Source organism: Calidris pugnax, unplaced genomic scaffold, assembly GCF_001431845.1.
Source record: "Calidris pugnax isolate Ruff unplaced genomic scaffold, ASM143184v1 scaffold183, whole genome shotgun sequence".
NCBI classification, from domain to species: domain Eukaryota; kingdom Metazoa; phylum Chordata; class Aves; order Charadriiformes; family Scolopacidae; genus Calidris; species Calidris pugnax.
In genome coordinates, this window is record NW_015090930.1 from 2,381,540 (window position 1) to 2,396,631 (window position 15,092).

The 15,092-nt window shown below is 40.0% G+C and overlaps 2 protein-coding genes across 2 annotated transcripts in view; one reads left to right on the forward strand and one right to left on the reverse strand.

The window, feature by feature from the left end:
* ZDHHC13 (zinc finger, DHHC-type containing 13) overlaps nt 1-15,092 on the forward strand; it is an 18,489-nt gene continuing 3,397 nt past the window's right edge. Inside the window, exons 1-14 of the mRNA XM_014951614.1 lie at nt 1-354; nt 1,686-1,828; nt 2,652-2,774; nt 3,226-3,303; nt 4,219-4,363; nt 5,324-5,388; nt 5,963-6,125; nt 7,091-7,216; nt 7,538-7,671; nt 8,476-8,576; nt 10,982-11,106; nt 12,151-12,213; nt 12,585-12,678; nt 14,101-14,184. Of these exons, the coding sequence (XP_014807100.1) occupies nt 334-354; nt 1,686-1,828; nt 2,652-2,774; nt 3,226-3,303; nt 4,219-4,363; nt 5,324-5,388; nt 5,963-6,125; nt 7,091-7,216; nt 7,538-7,671; nt 8,476-8,576; nt 10,982-11,106; nt 12,151-12,213; nt 12,585-12,678; nt 14,101-14,184 (1,465 nt within the window). The 5' untranslated portion in view covers nt 1-333. The remainder of the gene's footprint in view (nt 355-1,685; nt 1,829-2,651; nt 2,775-3,225; nt 3,304-4,218; nt 4,364-5,323; nt 5,389-5,962; nt 6,126-7,090; nt 7,217-7,537; nt 7,672-8,475; nt 8,577-10,981; nt 11,107-12,150; nt 12,214-12,584; nt 12,679-14,100; nt 14,185-15,092) is intronic.
* CSRP3 (cysteine and glycine rich protein 3) overlaps nt 14,769-15,092 on the reverse strand; it is a 20,348-nt gene continuing 20,024 nt past the window's right edge. Inside the window, exon 6 of the mRNA XM_014951616.1 lies at nt 14,769-15,001. Within this exon, the coding sequence (XP_014807102.1) occupies nt 14,991-15,001 (11 nt within the window). The 3' untranslated portion in view covers nt 14,769-14,990. The remainder of the gene's footprint in view (nt 15,002-15,092) is intronic.

A 15,092-nucleotide genomic window follows, 5' to 3' on the forward strand; every position in this document is an offset into this window, starting at 1 on the left:
GCAGGTCCTTGCCCGTGGAAGCGGGAGGAGGGCCCTGTGTGAAAACACACGCACCCACCGCATGAGTCATTTCCACCTTGTTGCCTGTGAAAAGGGGAAGGGGGGGGGGGCGCCTTTTGAGGCCGAACCGAAGACACCCAGAGGCCCTCCGGCAGCCGGGGGAGCTCAGGGACGCTTTCCACAGGATTCCCCCCCTGCTGTCACCGGCAACAGGCCGCCGCGGCCCGGCACGGCGACTGCCCGGCCTCTGTCTGCCCGGCCCCGCCCTCGCTGCCGCTCCCGGAGCCGGTAACCAGGAAGCGGCCGCAGGAAGCGGAGCTTCGGGCAGGGAGCATGGCCGCTGGCGGCCCCGCGGTGAGGGGAGGCCCCGGGGAGAAAGCGGGGAGGGAAGGGTGGGTTGCTGAGGGGGCCGCCGGGAGGTGCCCGGGACCGCCCCGCCTGAGGGCTGGGGCCGGCGGGGAGGCCTCGGGGCCCTGTGAGGCGGCGGGACGGGGGTGAGGGTGGCCGGTTCCCCGCCTTGGGGTTGGTGTACCCCGGCTGTGGGCCGAGGATGGAGGTCTGTGTCCCTTCTGGTTCCTCTTCTAGTGCTTCGCGTCTGGTTTCAAGGGGCGGGCAGCCGGCTGTGGGGCTCTGGAGTGGCCTCCTGCTTCCAGACCTGCTGGGGGACACAGGGTGACACAGTATCTAAAGGGTGGTTTGAGGGAGGATGGAGCCAGACTCTTCTCAGCGGTTCCCAGTGACAGGACGAGGGGCAACGGGCACAAGTTGGAACGTGGGAAGTTCCACTCCAATCTGAGGAGGAACTTCTTTGGGGTGAGGGTGGCAGAGCCCTGGAAGAGGCTGCCCAGGGAGGGTGTGGAGTCCCCTTCTCTGGAGATCTTCAAGCCCTGCCTGGATGCCATCCTGAGTGTTGTGCTCTGGGCAACCATGGGGGGTTGGACTAGGTGATGTCTAGAAGTTCCCTTCCAACTCCAACAATTCTGTGATTCTAGTGTGGTGGCATCAGTGCGTTGTGTCAGGAGCCGGCTCTGCGAGGTGTTCAGTGCCTTCACAGTTAGAACCTTAACCCTACCCTTTCTGTCCTCCCCTGTCCCTGTGCCGACTGAAGGGATTAGCCTCTTGTCAGGTGGTTTTAACTGTGCTTTAATTTTACTTCCTGATTTATATTGACATGACTTGACAAGCACGTATTGCTGGAGCACCTCTGCTGAGAGAGCTGGGGTTGTTCAGCCTGGAGAAGAGAAGGTTCCAGGGAGACCTTGTAACAGCTTTCCAGTATCGAAAGGGCGCCTGCAGGGAAGCTGGAGAAGGACTTTTTACAAGGGCATTTAGTAATAGGATGAAGGGTAATGGCTTCAAACTGGAAGAGGTTAGATTTGGATTAGATAGATACCAGGAAGAAATTGTTCACTGTGAGGGTGGTGAGGCACTGGAACAGGTTCCTCAGAGAAGCTGTGTCCCATCCCTGGAGGGGTTCAAGGCCAGGCTGGATGGGGCTTTGAGCAACCTGCTCTAGTGGGAGGTGTCTCTGCCCAGGGCAGGGGAGTTGGAACTCGATGATCTTTAAGGTCCCCTCCAACCCAAACCATTCTATGATAAGTATAGTGTGTGCATCTGGTAAAGAGGAAGGTGTGGTGTACAGTGTATAAATAATGTTTGTTGATAGATGTTTTGTTAACCAACAGTGTAAAAACCATTGCCATGGGCCTCATCGACCTCATGCGCACAACTGTCATAGCACCCACAGGGATAAAGATCTACCAGTGCTACAGGGACCATATCCTGTTGTTGAAGACCCCAGCACCTGTGATATCGTCAAGGCTACACAGTAAGTAGATGTAATGTGTGTGCAGAATGTTGAAATAGATGGGAGTGTCCTCAGATGTGAGCCAGCCTGGATAATTTTACACAAAGGGAGATTTTAGAGTTCTGTTTCCTCCCTGTAGTTGTCATGGTTTCACTTGGGATAGAATTTACTTTCTTGCTAGCAGCTGGTGTAGTGCTGCATTTTGGGTTTGGGATGGGAAATGCTGTTGATAGTACTGGTGTTTTTAGTTGTTGCTAGGTGCTCAGGGCCTTTTCTGTTCCTCACACCACCCCACCAGCGAGCAGGCTGAGGGGGGCACAAAAAACTGGGAGGAGACATAGCCAGGGCAGCTGACCCCATCTGACTGAAAACATATTCCATTTCATTCCATTCCTCTTAATTTAATTCCATTCCTATTAAAGGTTAGTCTTTATCTCAACCCACAAATTTTTTCTCACTTTCCTGATTTTCTCTCCCGTCCCAGCTGGGGGGAGCAGCTGACCAAGCAGCACTGCGTGGCCCTAGCTACCTGCTGGAGTTAAACCACGGCAGTAGTGAAAGAAGAAAAATCACCTAAGGGTACTATTGTAAATATTCTTATGATAAACAATGGTATCTCATCCAGGTTTGGGTTTTTTTTGGCAGAAAATTCTACTCATCAAGGCTCAGCCTAACTCTTTTTGCAGCACTTCTATTGAATGCAGTGTATAATTTGCTCAAGTAGGAACTGCTGGGTGATGTTTACTGAGATTTACTTTTTCTTTAGTATGTGGCTGTCTCTAAACTGGAGGCTACTTAACAAATGAATGATCAGTAAATAGGTATGGTTTTTTTCTCGTTTAAGGTATGGATTTGTAGAGCGATGCAAAGAACTGGTAGAAGCAGGATACGATGTTCGACAACCGGACAAAGAAAATGTGACTCTTCTTCACTGGGCAGCTATAAACAACAGACAGGAGCTGGTGAAGTAAGCTCTAGAGTCTTTGTGATAGTAACACAAGTATTCTGCCACTGTTATTTATAACCACTTTGTTGCTATTGTATTTCAAAACAAAGCAACATGCTGCTTAAGAAGAAAAGCGTAAAATTCAAATTTTAACCCAGTTACCTTTGTGAATATGTCACTGAAATGTAAAGTTACAACAGTTTCTTTGTAGCTGAAATCATGTAGTAGGTGAAATTATTAGATTTTCCTGGGTTTGGTTTATGTAACAAAGATTAAAGCAGATTTTATAAGTGCCATGCTAATGATTTTTTTTTTAAACATTTTCTCAAACCAGCATGCTTTACTGCAAAAATATTCTTGTCCATTTGCTTCTCTAGTGAATTTTATTACAAGCTATTTACTACTAGAGCTGTGTTACCCTTAGTGTGACGTTTTCCTGTTTTATCTCTGTTCTTACTGTGGTGTTACACAGATACTATATCTCCAAAGGTGCAGTAGTGGATCAGCTAGGCGGAGATTTGAATTCAACTCCCCTTCACTGGGCCATCAGGTAGGCTGCTTGCAACTGCTGATTGTAAATGTGGTAGTATTAACAGTTATATTTTGTGTAGCACAACAGTGGTCACCTTAAATCAAATTTATTCCATTGAGGTATAAGGGATTTCACAGCGTGTCCGTAATGATGCTGAGATCTGTTCTTTGCCTCTTAAGTTCTGCCTTACTGGGCAAAGAAGGCTTGGCTCTGTTAGGGCAATGAAGTGTTAAGTGATGATGCTTATTAGGGCACAGTTTTGTTGTTTAGAGTCGTGTAGAGAGGTTTTTGGCCTTCTTCCTCCAGTGGCTTTAGGTTTTCCTCTTGGGGCTCCTTATAGCTGCCACCAAACCATGCAATCTCTCTTCCTGGGTGACTGTAGCTACTTGTGCTCATGTATGTTTAATATCTCTTTCTACATCTGCTCTAGACTCCATCTGTTTGACCTGGCACAGTTTAAAATCATCCAACTTTGGCTTCCAGGACAGAACTTGAGTAAAACGATCAAAATAATGAAGCACTACCTTTTTTTATGAAAAAACATAACCTTAAATAATTATTCTGGGATAATGTATCTGAGTACAAATTCTCACACTGGAAGATCAGTTCTTTCTTCGGGGCTGTTGTAGCCTTCTGCCAAAAAAAATTAGATACTTCTGGGAAAGACTGCTCACAGGAGAAATTACTGTAGAATAATCATTGTATTCTAAATTAACAGTTTGCCTTAGACTAACTTATTAAGGTACACATTTAACATAATTTTCTCATAAAGACTTTTAATTTAAAAGAAGTTAATTTCCTGAATAAAAACACCAGAACCTGAAAGTAAACTTCTTTGGAGGGGTATCTATGGGAATTATTAAGGCAAGGCTTTCATTAAAATTTCCATCTTTTTTTCTCATCTCTATAGTTTCATTTCATGTATCGTTGCAGACAAGGGCACCTCCCTATGGTCATGTTGTTGTTGAAATGTGGAGCCGATCCCAGTCTTATTGATGGGGAAGGATACAGCAGCATTCATTTAGCAGTGCTGTTTCAGCACATGCCCATTGTTGCTTACCTTATAGCAAAAGGCCAGGTATGTTGTTGATGTCCCAAAGATTTTTTCCTACTTATGAATAGCTGCCTGTATGGACAATGCATTTCAGAATTTACTGTTTTGTTTTCTAGATGATAGGCAGGTATTTGATAACTATTTTCCTGTGTCATAAGCTCAGAGAAACTTGGATTACTTTTTTTAACGTATATATATTTTTAATACTCTACCCTGTTCTTGTCATCTCTGTAGAATTCAGGGTGTTTAAGTGTTTTAAGGCTATGCAGATTTGTGGTGATGTATAAATAACAACTGGCTTTTAAACTTGATAATGAAAAGCAGTATATGAAGTATACACACTATGAAGTATTTACTATTTGATTACAAATTTGTAACTACTAATCAGTGCAGCTGTTCATCAATTGAAGCACAAAGAGTAGATGATCAGACTAGGTCTGAATTTTTTATTAGAAATTTCGTTCTTCTGTATTTTCTGTAATTCTTTATTGTATCCACTCTAGTTGATGTCTGATTAGCTAACATCTGAAGTAAGCAGGATTAATGACAAGTGTAAATTGTCAAATATGAAGGAGAAGAGAGTTCTTATATGATCTAGACTCTTTCTTTGAAACGCTGTGTATTGGGATTTAAAGATTTGCTCAAGTTTGTTTTCTTTCTCAGAATTCTCTTTAGTAGAGTAACTGACTTCTGGAATATAGGTATTGATTCTATATATCACAAACTTAAGAAAGTTTTTATCCTACTGGTCTTCTACTAAAAAATTGAAGCGATTAAATATTTAAGTAAATCTGCTCTAATGTAATGATGGGTAGACACAGAAAAAATTATTTCATTGAGTGTTTGCTTCTTGGCTGGTATAATTTGGTTTCTTACCACTTCCACAGTGAAGCTAAGCCTGCTGTTTGCCTCTGAATCTGACCATCTCTCTGTTTGCTGAAATCGCTAGTAATTGCTTGCTTATTATCTTTTTCTGATACTTAGAACATAGACACAACAGACTTGAATGGGCAAACACCTTTAATGATATCAGCACAAAAAGTGATTGGGTAAGTAGTGAATAAATTAAAAAGAAGCTATTTTATTGTACCCAAAAAGTCATGAGGTGAAGGTTTTTCCATGAAAACTTTTTTTGTTAAACTGACATTCCTTTCCCTTTTATTGTACTGAAATATATAGTATTTCAGAGATCAGGAGTTATGAAGTGGTGAATGGGATATAGCAAAGAAAGTCAAACAAATTGCTTAAAAAGTTTAGGTTTGTGGCTGAACCAGCTGCAGCCTTATTGTGATTTCTGAGAAATTAAAATAAATGGAGGTGGATGCAGTACAGTGCATTTAGAATAAATAAAATGTGGAGATGTGTTGTAGAAAGATAAAATCTATGTATATACCTTGTACTTGTTAAAATTGGAAGATAACGTAGTCTGGAGAAAAACCTTCAGGGCAGCTCATGAATTATGAATTTGGATCTATCGTTGATGAGCTTGTTCTGAGACAAGACATTGTGTATCTGCTGTTATTTCACAGATGGGAACGGTGGTTTTTATAAGGTGTTAGAAAATTTCATCTCCGGTATAGATTATCTTCTGCTTGTTAACTTTTCTACTTTATTTTCATCTAGACCGGAACCCACGAGGTTTCTCTTAAAGTTTAACCCCTCTCTCAATGCTGTAGAGAATGTTCAAAAGAATACTGCACTGCACTGGGCAATAACATCAGGCAATGCCAGTGCAGTGGATCTGCTGCTGGAGGCTGGTGCTAGCCTGGACATAAAAAATGTCAAGGTACAGTTTCTTTCGTGATTCTTCGTTCCACGTGGCATGACAGTGTGAAATAAACGTAAAGAAAAATCTGAGTCCCCTAAGACTCAGAGCCAGGAGTTCTTAGCCTTTCCCAAAAGGAGTTAGCACCTTTCTTGTGGTGTGAAACAAAGTATGAATTCAGAGGTTCCTTGCAACCTTAATTGAATGAACAGCCAGTCCTTTCAGTCACTCTGAACGTAATTGTGTCCTTTGCAGATCCTCCCTTTTTTATTTTTTCTTTTTTTTTTTTTTTTCTTTTTAAGTTGGCTGTTTTCTACTTTAAAACATTGTCATGACTTTGGCCAGACTTTTGAAAGTAAGGGTGACTTGGTGTCCAGTGAGACACTTAAAGACTTTAAAAAGATGCATATGTCATCCTGTGGAAAACAGTGTTTGACAACGCCCGTTTGTATGTTTAAAAGGGGTAGTCACACATAAAAGTCTTTGTCCTAACATCTGTAAAGACTGATAGTGAGAAGTATAAGCTCTTGATTCCTATGTCTATATAGATATGTTTATACAGTGTAGTTATTCAGGGTTTGTGTGTTAAGCTGTGCAGCTTTTCCATCTGCCACTTCTTTTTTATTTGTATGTATGACTTAGGGTATCGCTGTTTGGTTTTAAAAAGTTAGCATAAACAAGAAATCTTCCCTTTCTGCTAGAATATTACATGCTTACTGACACTTTAGGGTTTCAGGTTATTGGAGATAGTCCAACAGATAACTCAAAAGGATGCAGTTTGGTTGCAAATACCAGTTTTTAGAACTACAAAGCACTGGATTAAGCACGTTGAAACTCGGAATGTAATTTACCCTTGCCTTAAACCATAAAGGAGGGCTATCTTCCAGGTTATTCTTGGTATACCTATACTTACTTCTTGCTTCTTTTAAAAAGGAAAGTATTTATGTATGAAATGCATAAAGAAATAAACGTTTCTGTTGTTAAAGGGAGAGACACCACTGGACCTTGCTTATCAAAGCCGGAATCGCTTTGTGGTTCTCATGGTGCAAGAGGAAGAAAGAATGAGAAGCAGAAGAAATAATAGGTTACTGAAAATAATAGAAAAATATGAGGTAATTTGATTAGTAATAACTAATGGAAGTAAAGCTACAGCATTCTGTGTTTGGAATAATATGCAACTTAACTCTTTTGTCAAGAAGATCTTCTAAGGTTTCTAAAATTGGCTGTGGAAAAGTAAAATTCTTTAAGAGCATGTAGTGGTGCTTTGGGTGGGGATTTTATGTGTTCCCCACGGCCCCCTCCTTGGTGTGTTCATGTGTCACTGTCTTATCTACCTTGCGTCTTTCAGCATTTGTTATTGCATGATCAGAACACTAATGAAGAAAGTCCTTCTTGAATACTTTGTCATATTTTAACAATAACCATCTTAACAGCTCTTCCTGCTGTTGGCAACTTCCTTGACATTGATGTGGGCCGTAGGACATGTAATGGACTTAAATTCTGATTCCTGGCTTTTGAAAGGAGGTCTGCTCCTCCTCCTGCTGTTTGGGATGGCTCTCTTCGTGAGGTTTGTGGCTTTTTCTCTCTGTATATGTATTTATTTGTTACAGACGCCGTATAAGGTGTCTAATGCAGTATTCTTTTCAGAGTTTAGTTCCGCTTACCGTAAAAAATACCTCCTGAGAAATGGCTGCAGAGTATATGAAGGATTTAAATGTATGTACTTTTTAGAACAACCACAGAAATTAGGTGTCTTGAGGTGTGTAAAATAATAGTTTCTCATCGCTGCAGGATTTGGGGAGGGGGGGAGAAGCGTTTAAGAGTCTGATAGCTAATTTTAATGATAAAGAGAGTGTTTTTGAAGGTCTGCACCTGGAAGACACCGAGTTATCCATTCACAGTGCACAGAAATGTGCTTTATCTTGACTTTTCTTTCTGTGTTTGTGACACAGAATGAGTTTTAATGAACCGTTCCCTCCCCCTCTGCTCCCCAGACCTCCCAGTGTTATCTGAAGCTGTTTCGCAGGTTTCCTGCTTTCTTCAACACTTAATGCAAGAGTCAGTGTTCCTTGAAATGGCAGTGCTATCAGTATGCAAATAGGCAGAGCACCTAGTGCTACAGTATTTCTGACACATAATATTAGGCTGGAACCGAGCACTCATCTGTTTTATTTATGCATTGTTAACCCCCCGCGCATCTGGCTAAATAATGCTTTTGAGTGACAATTCTTGATTGCTTTGAGAGAGGCATGAAGTACACTCTGCGAGTGAAGTTTTAAAAATAACAAATCAGATAATTTATACTCTGTGGAGTTAACGTTTTAAATCTTTTTTTTTTTAATTGATTTTTTTTTTTTCAATATTCTTTCAGGCAATTTGTGGGGCTGAAGAATCTAAGGTACCTTCCCACAGCGTTTCTGCTAAGTTCAGTTTTTTGGATGTCCACAACCTGGTTTCTCTGGCTCCTTCCTGATATCCTTTCACTCAAGAAATGCAATAGAACTCTCCTTATAGTTCCTAAAAAATCCAAGCCTGGTCATGGAAATAGTCATGAGCAGTCCCAGATAATTGCACATGACTTAATGTGTGGTAAGATTGGTTTACATTTATAGGGCAGGGGTGAAATAAATTTGAGTTTAAATTAAAGTTATGTATGGACTAAAAATCTGTACCTTCTTTTGTCTATAGCAGATATTTGTGTACAATTCTGAACTATTTCTTATGTTACTAGAATATCAAAAATAGATCTTCCAGTCTCCTGTCTGTCTTTATTTACGGGTTACGCTGCACCCTCAGCGTACAGGGCATTAATGTCTACCTTTCATTTACTTTCTTTGAAGAGGCTTTGCACTGATGAGTGCAAAAACATTTCAGTAGTTTACACTTCCTTTTCAGTGCCCTGCTCTGTTGTTACACAAGGGGCATCTATTTATTTATTGATTAAGTTTTGTGAGAAGGCCTTTAGGGAGATACTTAGAACTGTAAATAATTTTCTACTAAACCAGTTATAGTATATTGCTAGACAATTTTAATTAATTTTTAATTGCTTCCTCCTTTAAGTGGCATTTTCTTTTGTACTGTTCCTAATTAAGATGTTCTTATTAGAATTATCAGGATTAATTTCGATGAACTGATCAAGCATATTCCCGCTGGGGATACATGCATATGCTTGTCTAAATGAAGATCAAGTTATTCAGTGTTGCGTTGTGAGGTTTTAAGGTTTTTTTGGTGTCATCTAAATTGAAAGAAAAAAAATCCAGGAATAGGGTTTTGAGTCAGACACTTCGCTGAAGATAAAGAGCGTAGTGATATTCTTGAAGGTCTAACCATAGCTTGGTGAGATGGGTGAGTGGATAGTTTTCCGTTTCACTGTCCAACCCTTTTAGTCATGAATGTCTTTTCCTTCTGGAAGTGGTCACAGATCCTTTATAAAGTGTTCAGAATCCTAGTTATCTGTATTTATGTCCAGCCATTCTGATTAAGGACTATTCTCAGCTCCAAAAACCAGTAGAAGTGGGAACAGACCAGCAGTATCCACAGGAAATCATTTTGACATAACATCAGTGCACCCTGCAATTGCATTGTGACAAACACAGCTATAAGGCTGTTCATAGACAGCACTAACATTTCATCATTTATTACCTTGATTTTAATTAGAGCTACTTCAGTAGTGGTTTTAGTTCGTAAGACAAAACAATCTTCAAGGTTGCAGCGCTTGTTTTTTGGGAGTTATTTACCCTCTGCAGCTTATATAGGGGCTGAGTGGTCCCTGGAGATGGCATCTAGGCTTGGGCTCCCTGACTCCTCCTTGGTGGCATCATGGATGGTTCTTTAGGAGCCTGAGATCTCAGGTTTGATGCCTGAATTTAATTGGTGTAAAACGTATCCCACTCCACATTCCTCTTTTGCTGTATGGAGATAGTTGATGTGCTTTTCTCCCCCTTTCACCTGACGTACAGATGTTTTTACTCAGTAGTATAAAAGTTATGTTCCTAATGGCTATATCCTCCCTCATATATAGTAATAATTTGTCTACTAGAAAAGTTGCAGCAAGTTTCTATATATAAAAAGTACTGAATTTAAGTTTGCTAAGACTTCATGAGAGATGGATTCCCTCCATATACAATCATTAAAACAGTCAGCCACTGGACAAAAGCAAAGGGTACGCAAAAAGAAAAACGTCCAATTAGACCAGAAATTTGCCATTTCATCATCATGGTTTTTCTAGTATATTTGTGTGGGAAGAAGGGTTCCCAGTAGCTGCCCCGTTACCTTCAGAAATGTTTAACACTCTGTGCTTGGCTTTTTGAGTGACAAAGGTAGTTCCAGGATGACTGAAGTTACATTTTTCTATCTATTTATCTAAATTCCATTTTTTTAAACCAAAACAAACAAGAGAGCTCAAGACTTAAAAAAGCCTGAGTAAGAGCCTGTTTGGTGACTTAGGGGTGTGTGCAGCAGTCAAAGAAATCTCGCAGCTGCTGGAAGCTTAATAACTCTTCATGTCTGATGGGTATTGTTTAAATAAAATAGAAAAACTTCAGAGTGGGGGAAAAGGAATCAAATCAATTTTCTGTCTGTTAAATATTCAAAGGTAAAAGTCTGCACTCTGCTGGTCAGGAAGACAGGGCAGGTTTATACAGTTGTAAAAGTCTTCTCTCCGACGCTCAAACTGGACAGAATACTCAGCTTCTCTGAGAAGATGGCCTCTGAAGGACAGACAGGATCCTACCAGAGAAGTGAAAGTCATTCCTTTTTTTTGGTGTGTGTGTGTGTTGCTTGTAAAATAGCATAAACTAATTTGAGAAAGTTTTGTCTGACAAATAGCAGTGATATGAGAATATATATAGGAACATATTCCTTAACCTGAATATTACATGTAACCAATACAATTGTTGCAATCACTGTCATGTTCAGTGTGGTGGGTCTTCTTTATTATTTATATAAAACTTGGACAACTGATCCTGGATATATTAAGACTTCAGAAAAAGAGAGAAAAGAGGTAGGTGAAAGGAATGGAAGGGCTCCCTGGTGCAACAACACATGGGTACTTTTGGTTGATTTGTTTGTTGTTCTCTGCAGCTTTGTTAAAATTGAGAGCCGTGAAATATTCTTTATTTAAGTATTTAACTGTCATTGAACAACATAGATCATAGCTAATTTTGTCTACTGTTGCATGTTTCCTTATCTTTATCATCCTGCCATAATTTCCTTGCCTTCATCTTCTCATCGAAATGGGAGCTTTGGCCAGATATTGTAGAGACCCACACCACTGGTGTTGTCTGTGATAGGAATTCATGTAGACCTTCACTTAATAAATATCGATTTTGTATGCTTTTCACTCCAGTTGTCGAAGGTTAGAAAGAGAGATTCACAACGCTTTCCTACAATTCTCCATGCTCGTAAGACTAGAAATGGTTTAAATTTTGTCAGGAGGATATGTGTAATGGTTTGATTTTTGAGCTTAAGCATCGTGTAAATTGCATGATATTTCCTAGCTCTATTTTAGAACAGCAAAAAGAAATCACAGCCAGCCAGTCAATGGAGAAGTTAGGGTTTGGTCTCCCCAAGTTGTGGATTAAGGAAAGCATTTTCTTTGTGGTCTCTTTGCTCCCCATCAGTTGGTATTTCTTTAGATTGTTGGGGAGAATAAACTGCAATTTTAACTTGTTGCCACGGGACTAGTAAACATTGTCTCTCTAGTACTCATAAAGGAACAGTAAGTATAGCAGCTCTTCTCATCTCTCTGAATTCTGGCTGACTATATGGAAAGTACCTTGTATCTTAATACCATCTCATTTTTACAAATATTTTGTTCATATTATTTATTTGGCAACGTAGAGATACTTTTCTGAACAATCCTGCATGAGTGAAGTTGTGTTAGTCTGTTGTGTTTCTCCCGGACCCTTTTTAAGAAGCAGGTATTTATTCCTGTTGGTGCTTGGCAGTCAAAATGCTTATGAACAGCAAAGGGCCTGGTGTAAAATCTTTGTAGATCCCCTGAAAATGTGATCCAAATGCAAGTGCAACCTCCTTTGTCTTTCAGAACATTGTAGCTCTTGCGGAAGCGGGTTGCTTGGACTTCAGAACGTTTTGCACATCGTGCCTTGTAAGTGAGGCTTTGGTATTTCTTTTTTAAAACCTGGCTTTTACTCAATACTGCTATAGAGAGCTCATTGTTTGTCATGCAAGTGTTATGTGCACAATTTGTTCTATATTCCTTAGTTTTCTTTTTTTCTTTTACTGTGACAATAGAGATGCTCTGAGATCCTTGGACTCTAATCTTAATAATAATTATTATTCACTCCATCTCTCTTTTTTTTTTTTTGTAAAATGGATAGAGTTCTCATTTATATTCTGTGATGTGGTAACTGCTACACAGTTACAAATTCTGATAGCGCCCATGAGATGAGGCTCTAAACTTTGAGCAAAATAGATGCTTTTGCTATGACTGTATTCTTTTCCTTCATCCTCGCCCAGGTAAGGAAGCCTTTGAGATCTCTGCATTGCCCTGCTTGTGATTCGTGTGTAGCCAGATACGATCAGCATTCTCTGTGGATTGGACAGTGCATAGGTGAGAGTGTTTGCTTCATCAAATTTGAAAATACCATGTGGATTAAAAGTTGCAGAAGTAACTCCTTAGAGAGAGAACACACCTGACAGAAGAATACCCAGATGATACTGAAGGGGTTACTGAGAAATGCCAGAGGGAAATTGGGTAGATGGCAGAGAAAAAGGCAGCAAAAATGATTAATGGGATGGAGTGGTCACCCTAAGAGTAGAGACCAAAAAGCCTTGGGACTCTTTCTCTTGAGAGAAGAAGGAATGCGGGATATGACTGAGATTTTTTATTATTTTTTTTTTTAAAGAAAAAAAAGCATTGAAGGTGGTGGCTAAAGTGAGTGCAGATCTGTTATTTGCAAAGCACATCGTCCTAGAACTAGAGGAGGCTCAGTGAGTATAGCAATTGGATTTAAAACTGCTAAAGAAAAAATGTCTTTACGTGGCAGGTAATGAAATTTTGGAGGTTGCTGCTGTAAGGGTTTGCAGATACCAGCAGTATCAGATGGTTCAGAAAGGCATCAGACAAACTTTTGGACAACATACCCGACAGTAAATCTTAAAGAACTGGACAAGAATGCCCGCTCTGAGGTTTTAATGCAGGAGCTGTGGATAAGGAGAATGAAGTATAGAAAGCAGCCAGGCTCGTTTGTCCTCTGGAGCTAACGCTGCCTGTTGTCGCTGTTAGAGGCAGCAGCTGGAGCAGCAGGACCACTGAGATAACCCTGGGGGGCGTTTCTGATGTTCTCCTGTTCTTTGAGAAACTCTCTCTTTCTTCCTTTCTATCTCATTACTGGTGCTGCTTAAGATGGAAAGGTTAGAGCTTTACATCTGTAGCAATATATTTTTAGAATATTATTTTGCCAATAGCTTTTTTTTTATTATGCTAAATACTTGGAAATGTTTTTCCAGTGTTTGCTATTTACAAGGTGGTGAGACATCTTTCTGATGCATTGTTTCAAAGCTTTGAGCAATGCTGATTGTAATTTAAAGGAAAAATAATTGTGTGTCTTCATGTAACGGTTTCTCTGACAGAAGTCTAGGTTTTTTTGGGCATCTGCTTGCAATTCTGAAGCACACGAAGGTCAAACAATTAAATTGAATAGCTTAGATTTTTTTTCAGTTACATGAGACAGTTGTAGTGTGCGTAGGGAGAATTGTGGTTGCATAATTAGTCCTCATCTCACTAAAAGAGCTGAAGGCATGCTCTGAAGGAGAGACAAATCCCAGTTGACTTTTTCAGAACTAACTCTATTGTATAAATTGGGGTGGCTTACAGGAGAAAGTTGAGAAAGGGATCAGCTTTGTCAAACTCACTTGAGGATAGCAGAGGTAATGGGTTTGATTCTTTTTATTCACATTAACTTAAGGAGAAAGGCAAATACTGCTGAATTTTAAAATGTTGAACTGTTTTTTTCCCCTGACTCAAATACAGGAATTGGGAACCATCGTTACTACCTGTTGTTCCTGTCTTTCCTAACCATGACCGGTGTCTGGCTGCTTTATGGAACTTTTGTGTGTATGTATCCAATAATTAATAATTCAGCTTTCAAGGATGCATATATATGGTCTTAATATTTCAGCTTTTCATTTCCAGCAAGTGCAATTATACCTGTGCAAATGATACCACATTTCAGCAATTATATTATCTTGTAATTCTGTCTTTAAATGAAAATATATCATATCTGAGTCTTTGGTCAAATATCTGATGAGTAGGAACTAAGATACAGCTCTGGTGAGATGTCCATTGGAAAATACAATATCAGAAAGCATTTTTGTTGGAGATGAAATAGGGAAGCCCTGTGCAGGACGGTCAGGGTACAGGTCCTAGGCTGGATACCCCTTACTGCAATAGAGAATAAGTTTGTAAATACATTTTTGTAAAGTCTTTCTTATCTTGTTATTTGGAAATCTCCATTCTGAACACTAGCAAAAGTTTCTTTTTTTTTAATGTAGTGATAACTTTGAAAAGAGGAGAACTGTGTATATCATTAGTAAATCCAACCTGTTACTTTGGAAAATTAAGACTTTTCTTGGAGGGGAGAGGAGAGCCCTTATAACGTAGGTCCTGAGGATGAATTAACATAGCACTAACCTTCTAGATAGAGAATAGAAGATCATTTTATTGTGTATTACTTCACATTACATTGGAATGAGTCAATATTCAACTCGAAGTGAAGTGAACTGGCTATGGCAGCGGAGGACACAGGACACTCGTGTGAACATGAGTTGCTTTCCTGTGTTTCAGTGGTGGTCTTGTGTATACAAAAAGCATGTTATTTGCTCCATTTCTTGTGTGTGAAGAAGCATGGGAGGAAAACCTCTTTATTGTTCTCCTGCAGAAAGGCAAAAAAAAAGCTGCTCTGCTTTTAGTTGTTTGGATTTTTTTTTATAGGTTAAAGAGACATGTGATAGGCTTTAAGTATC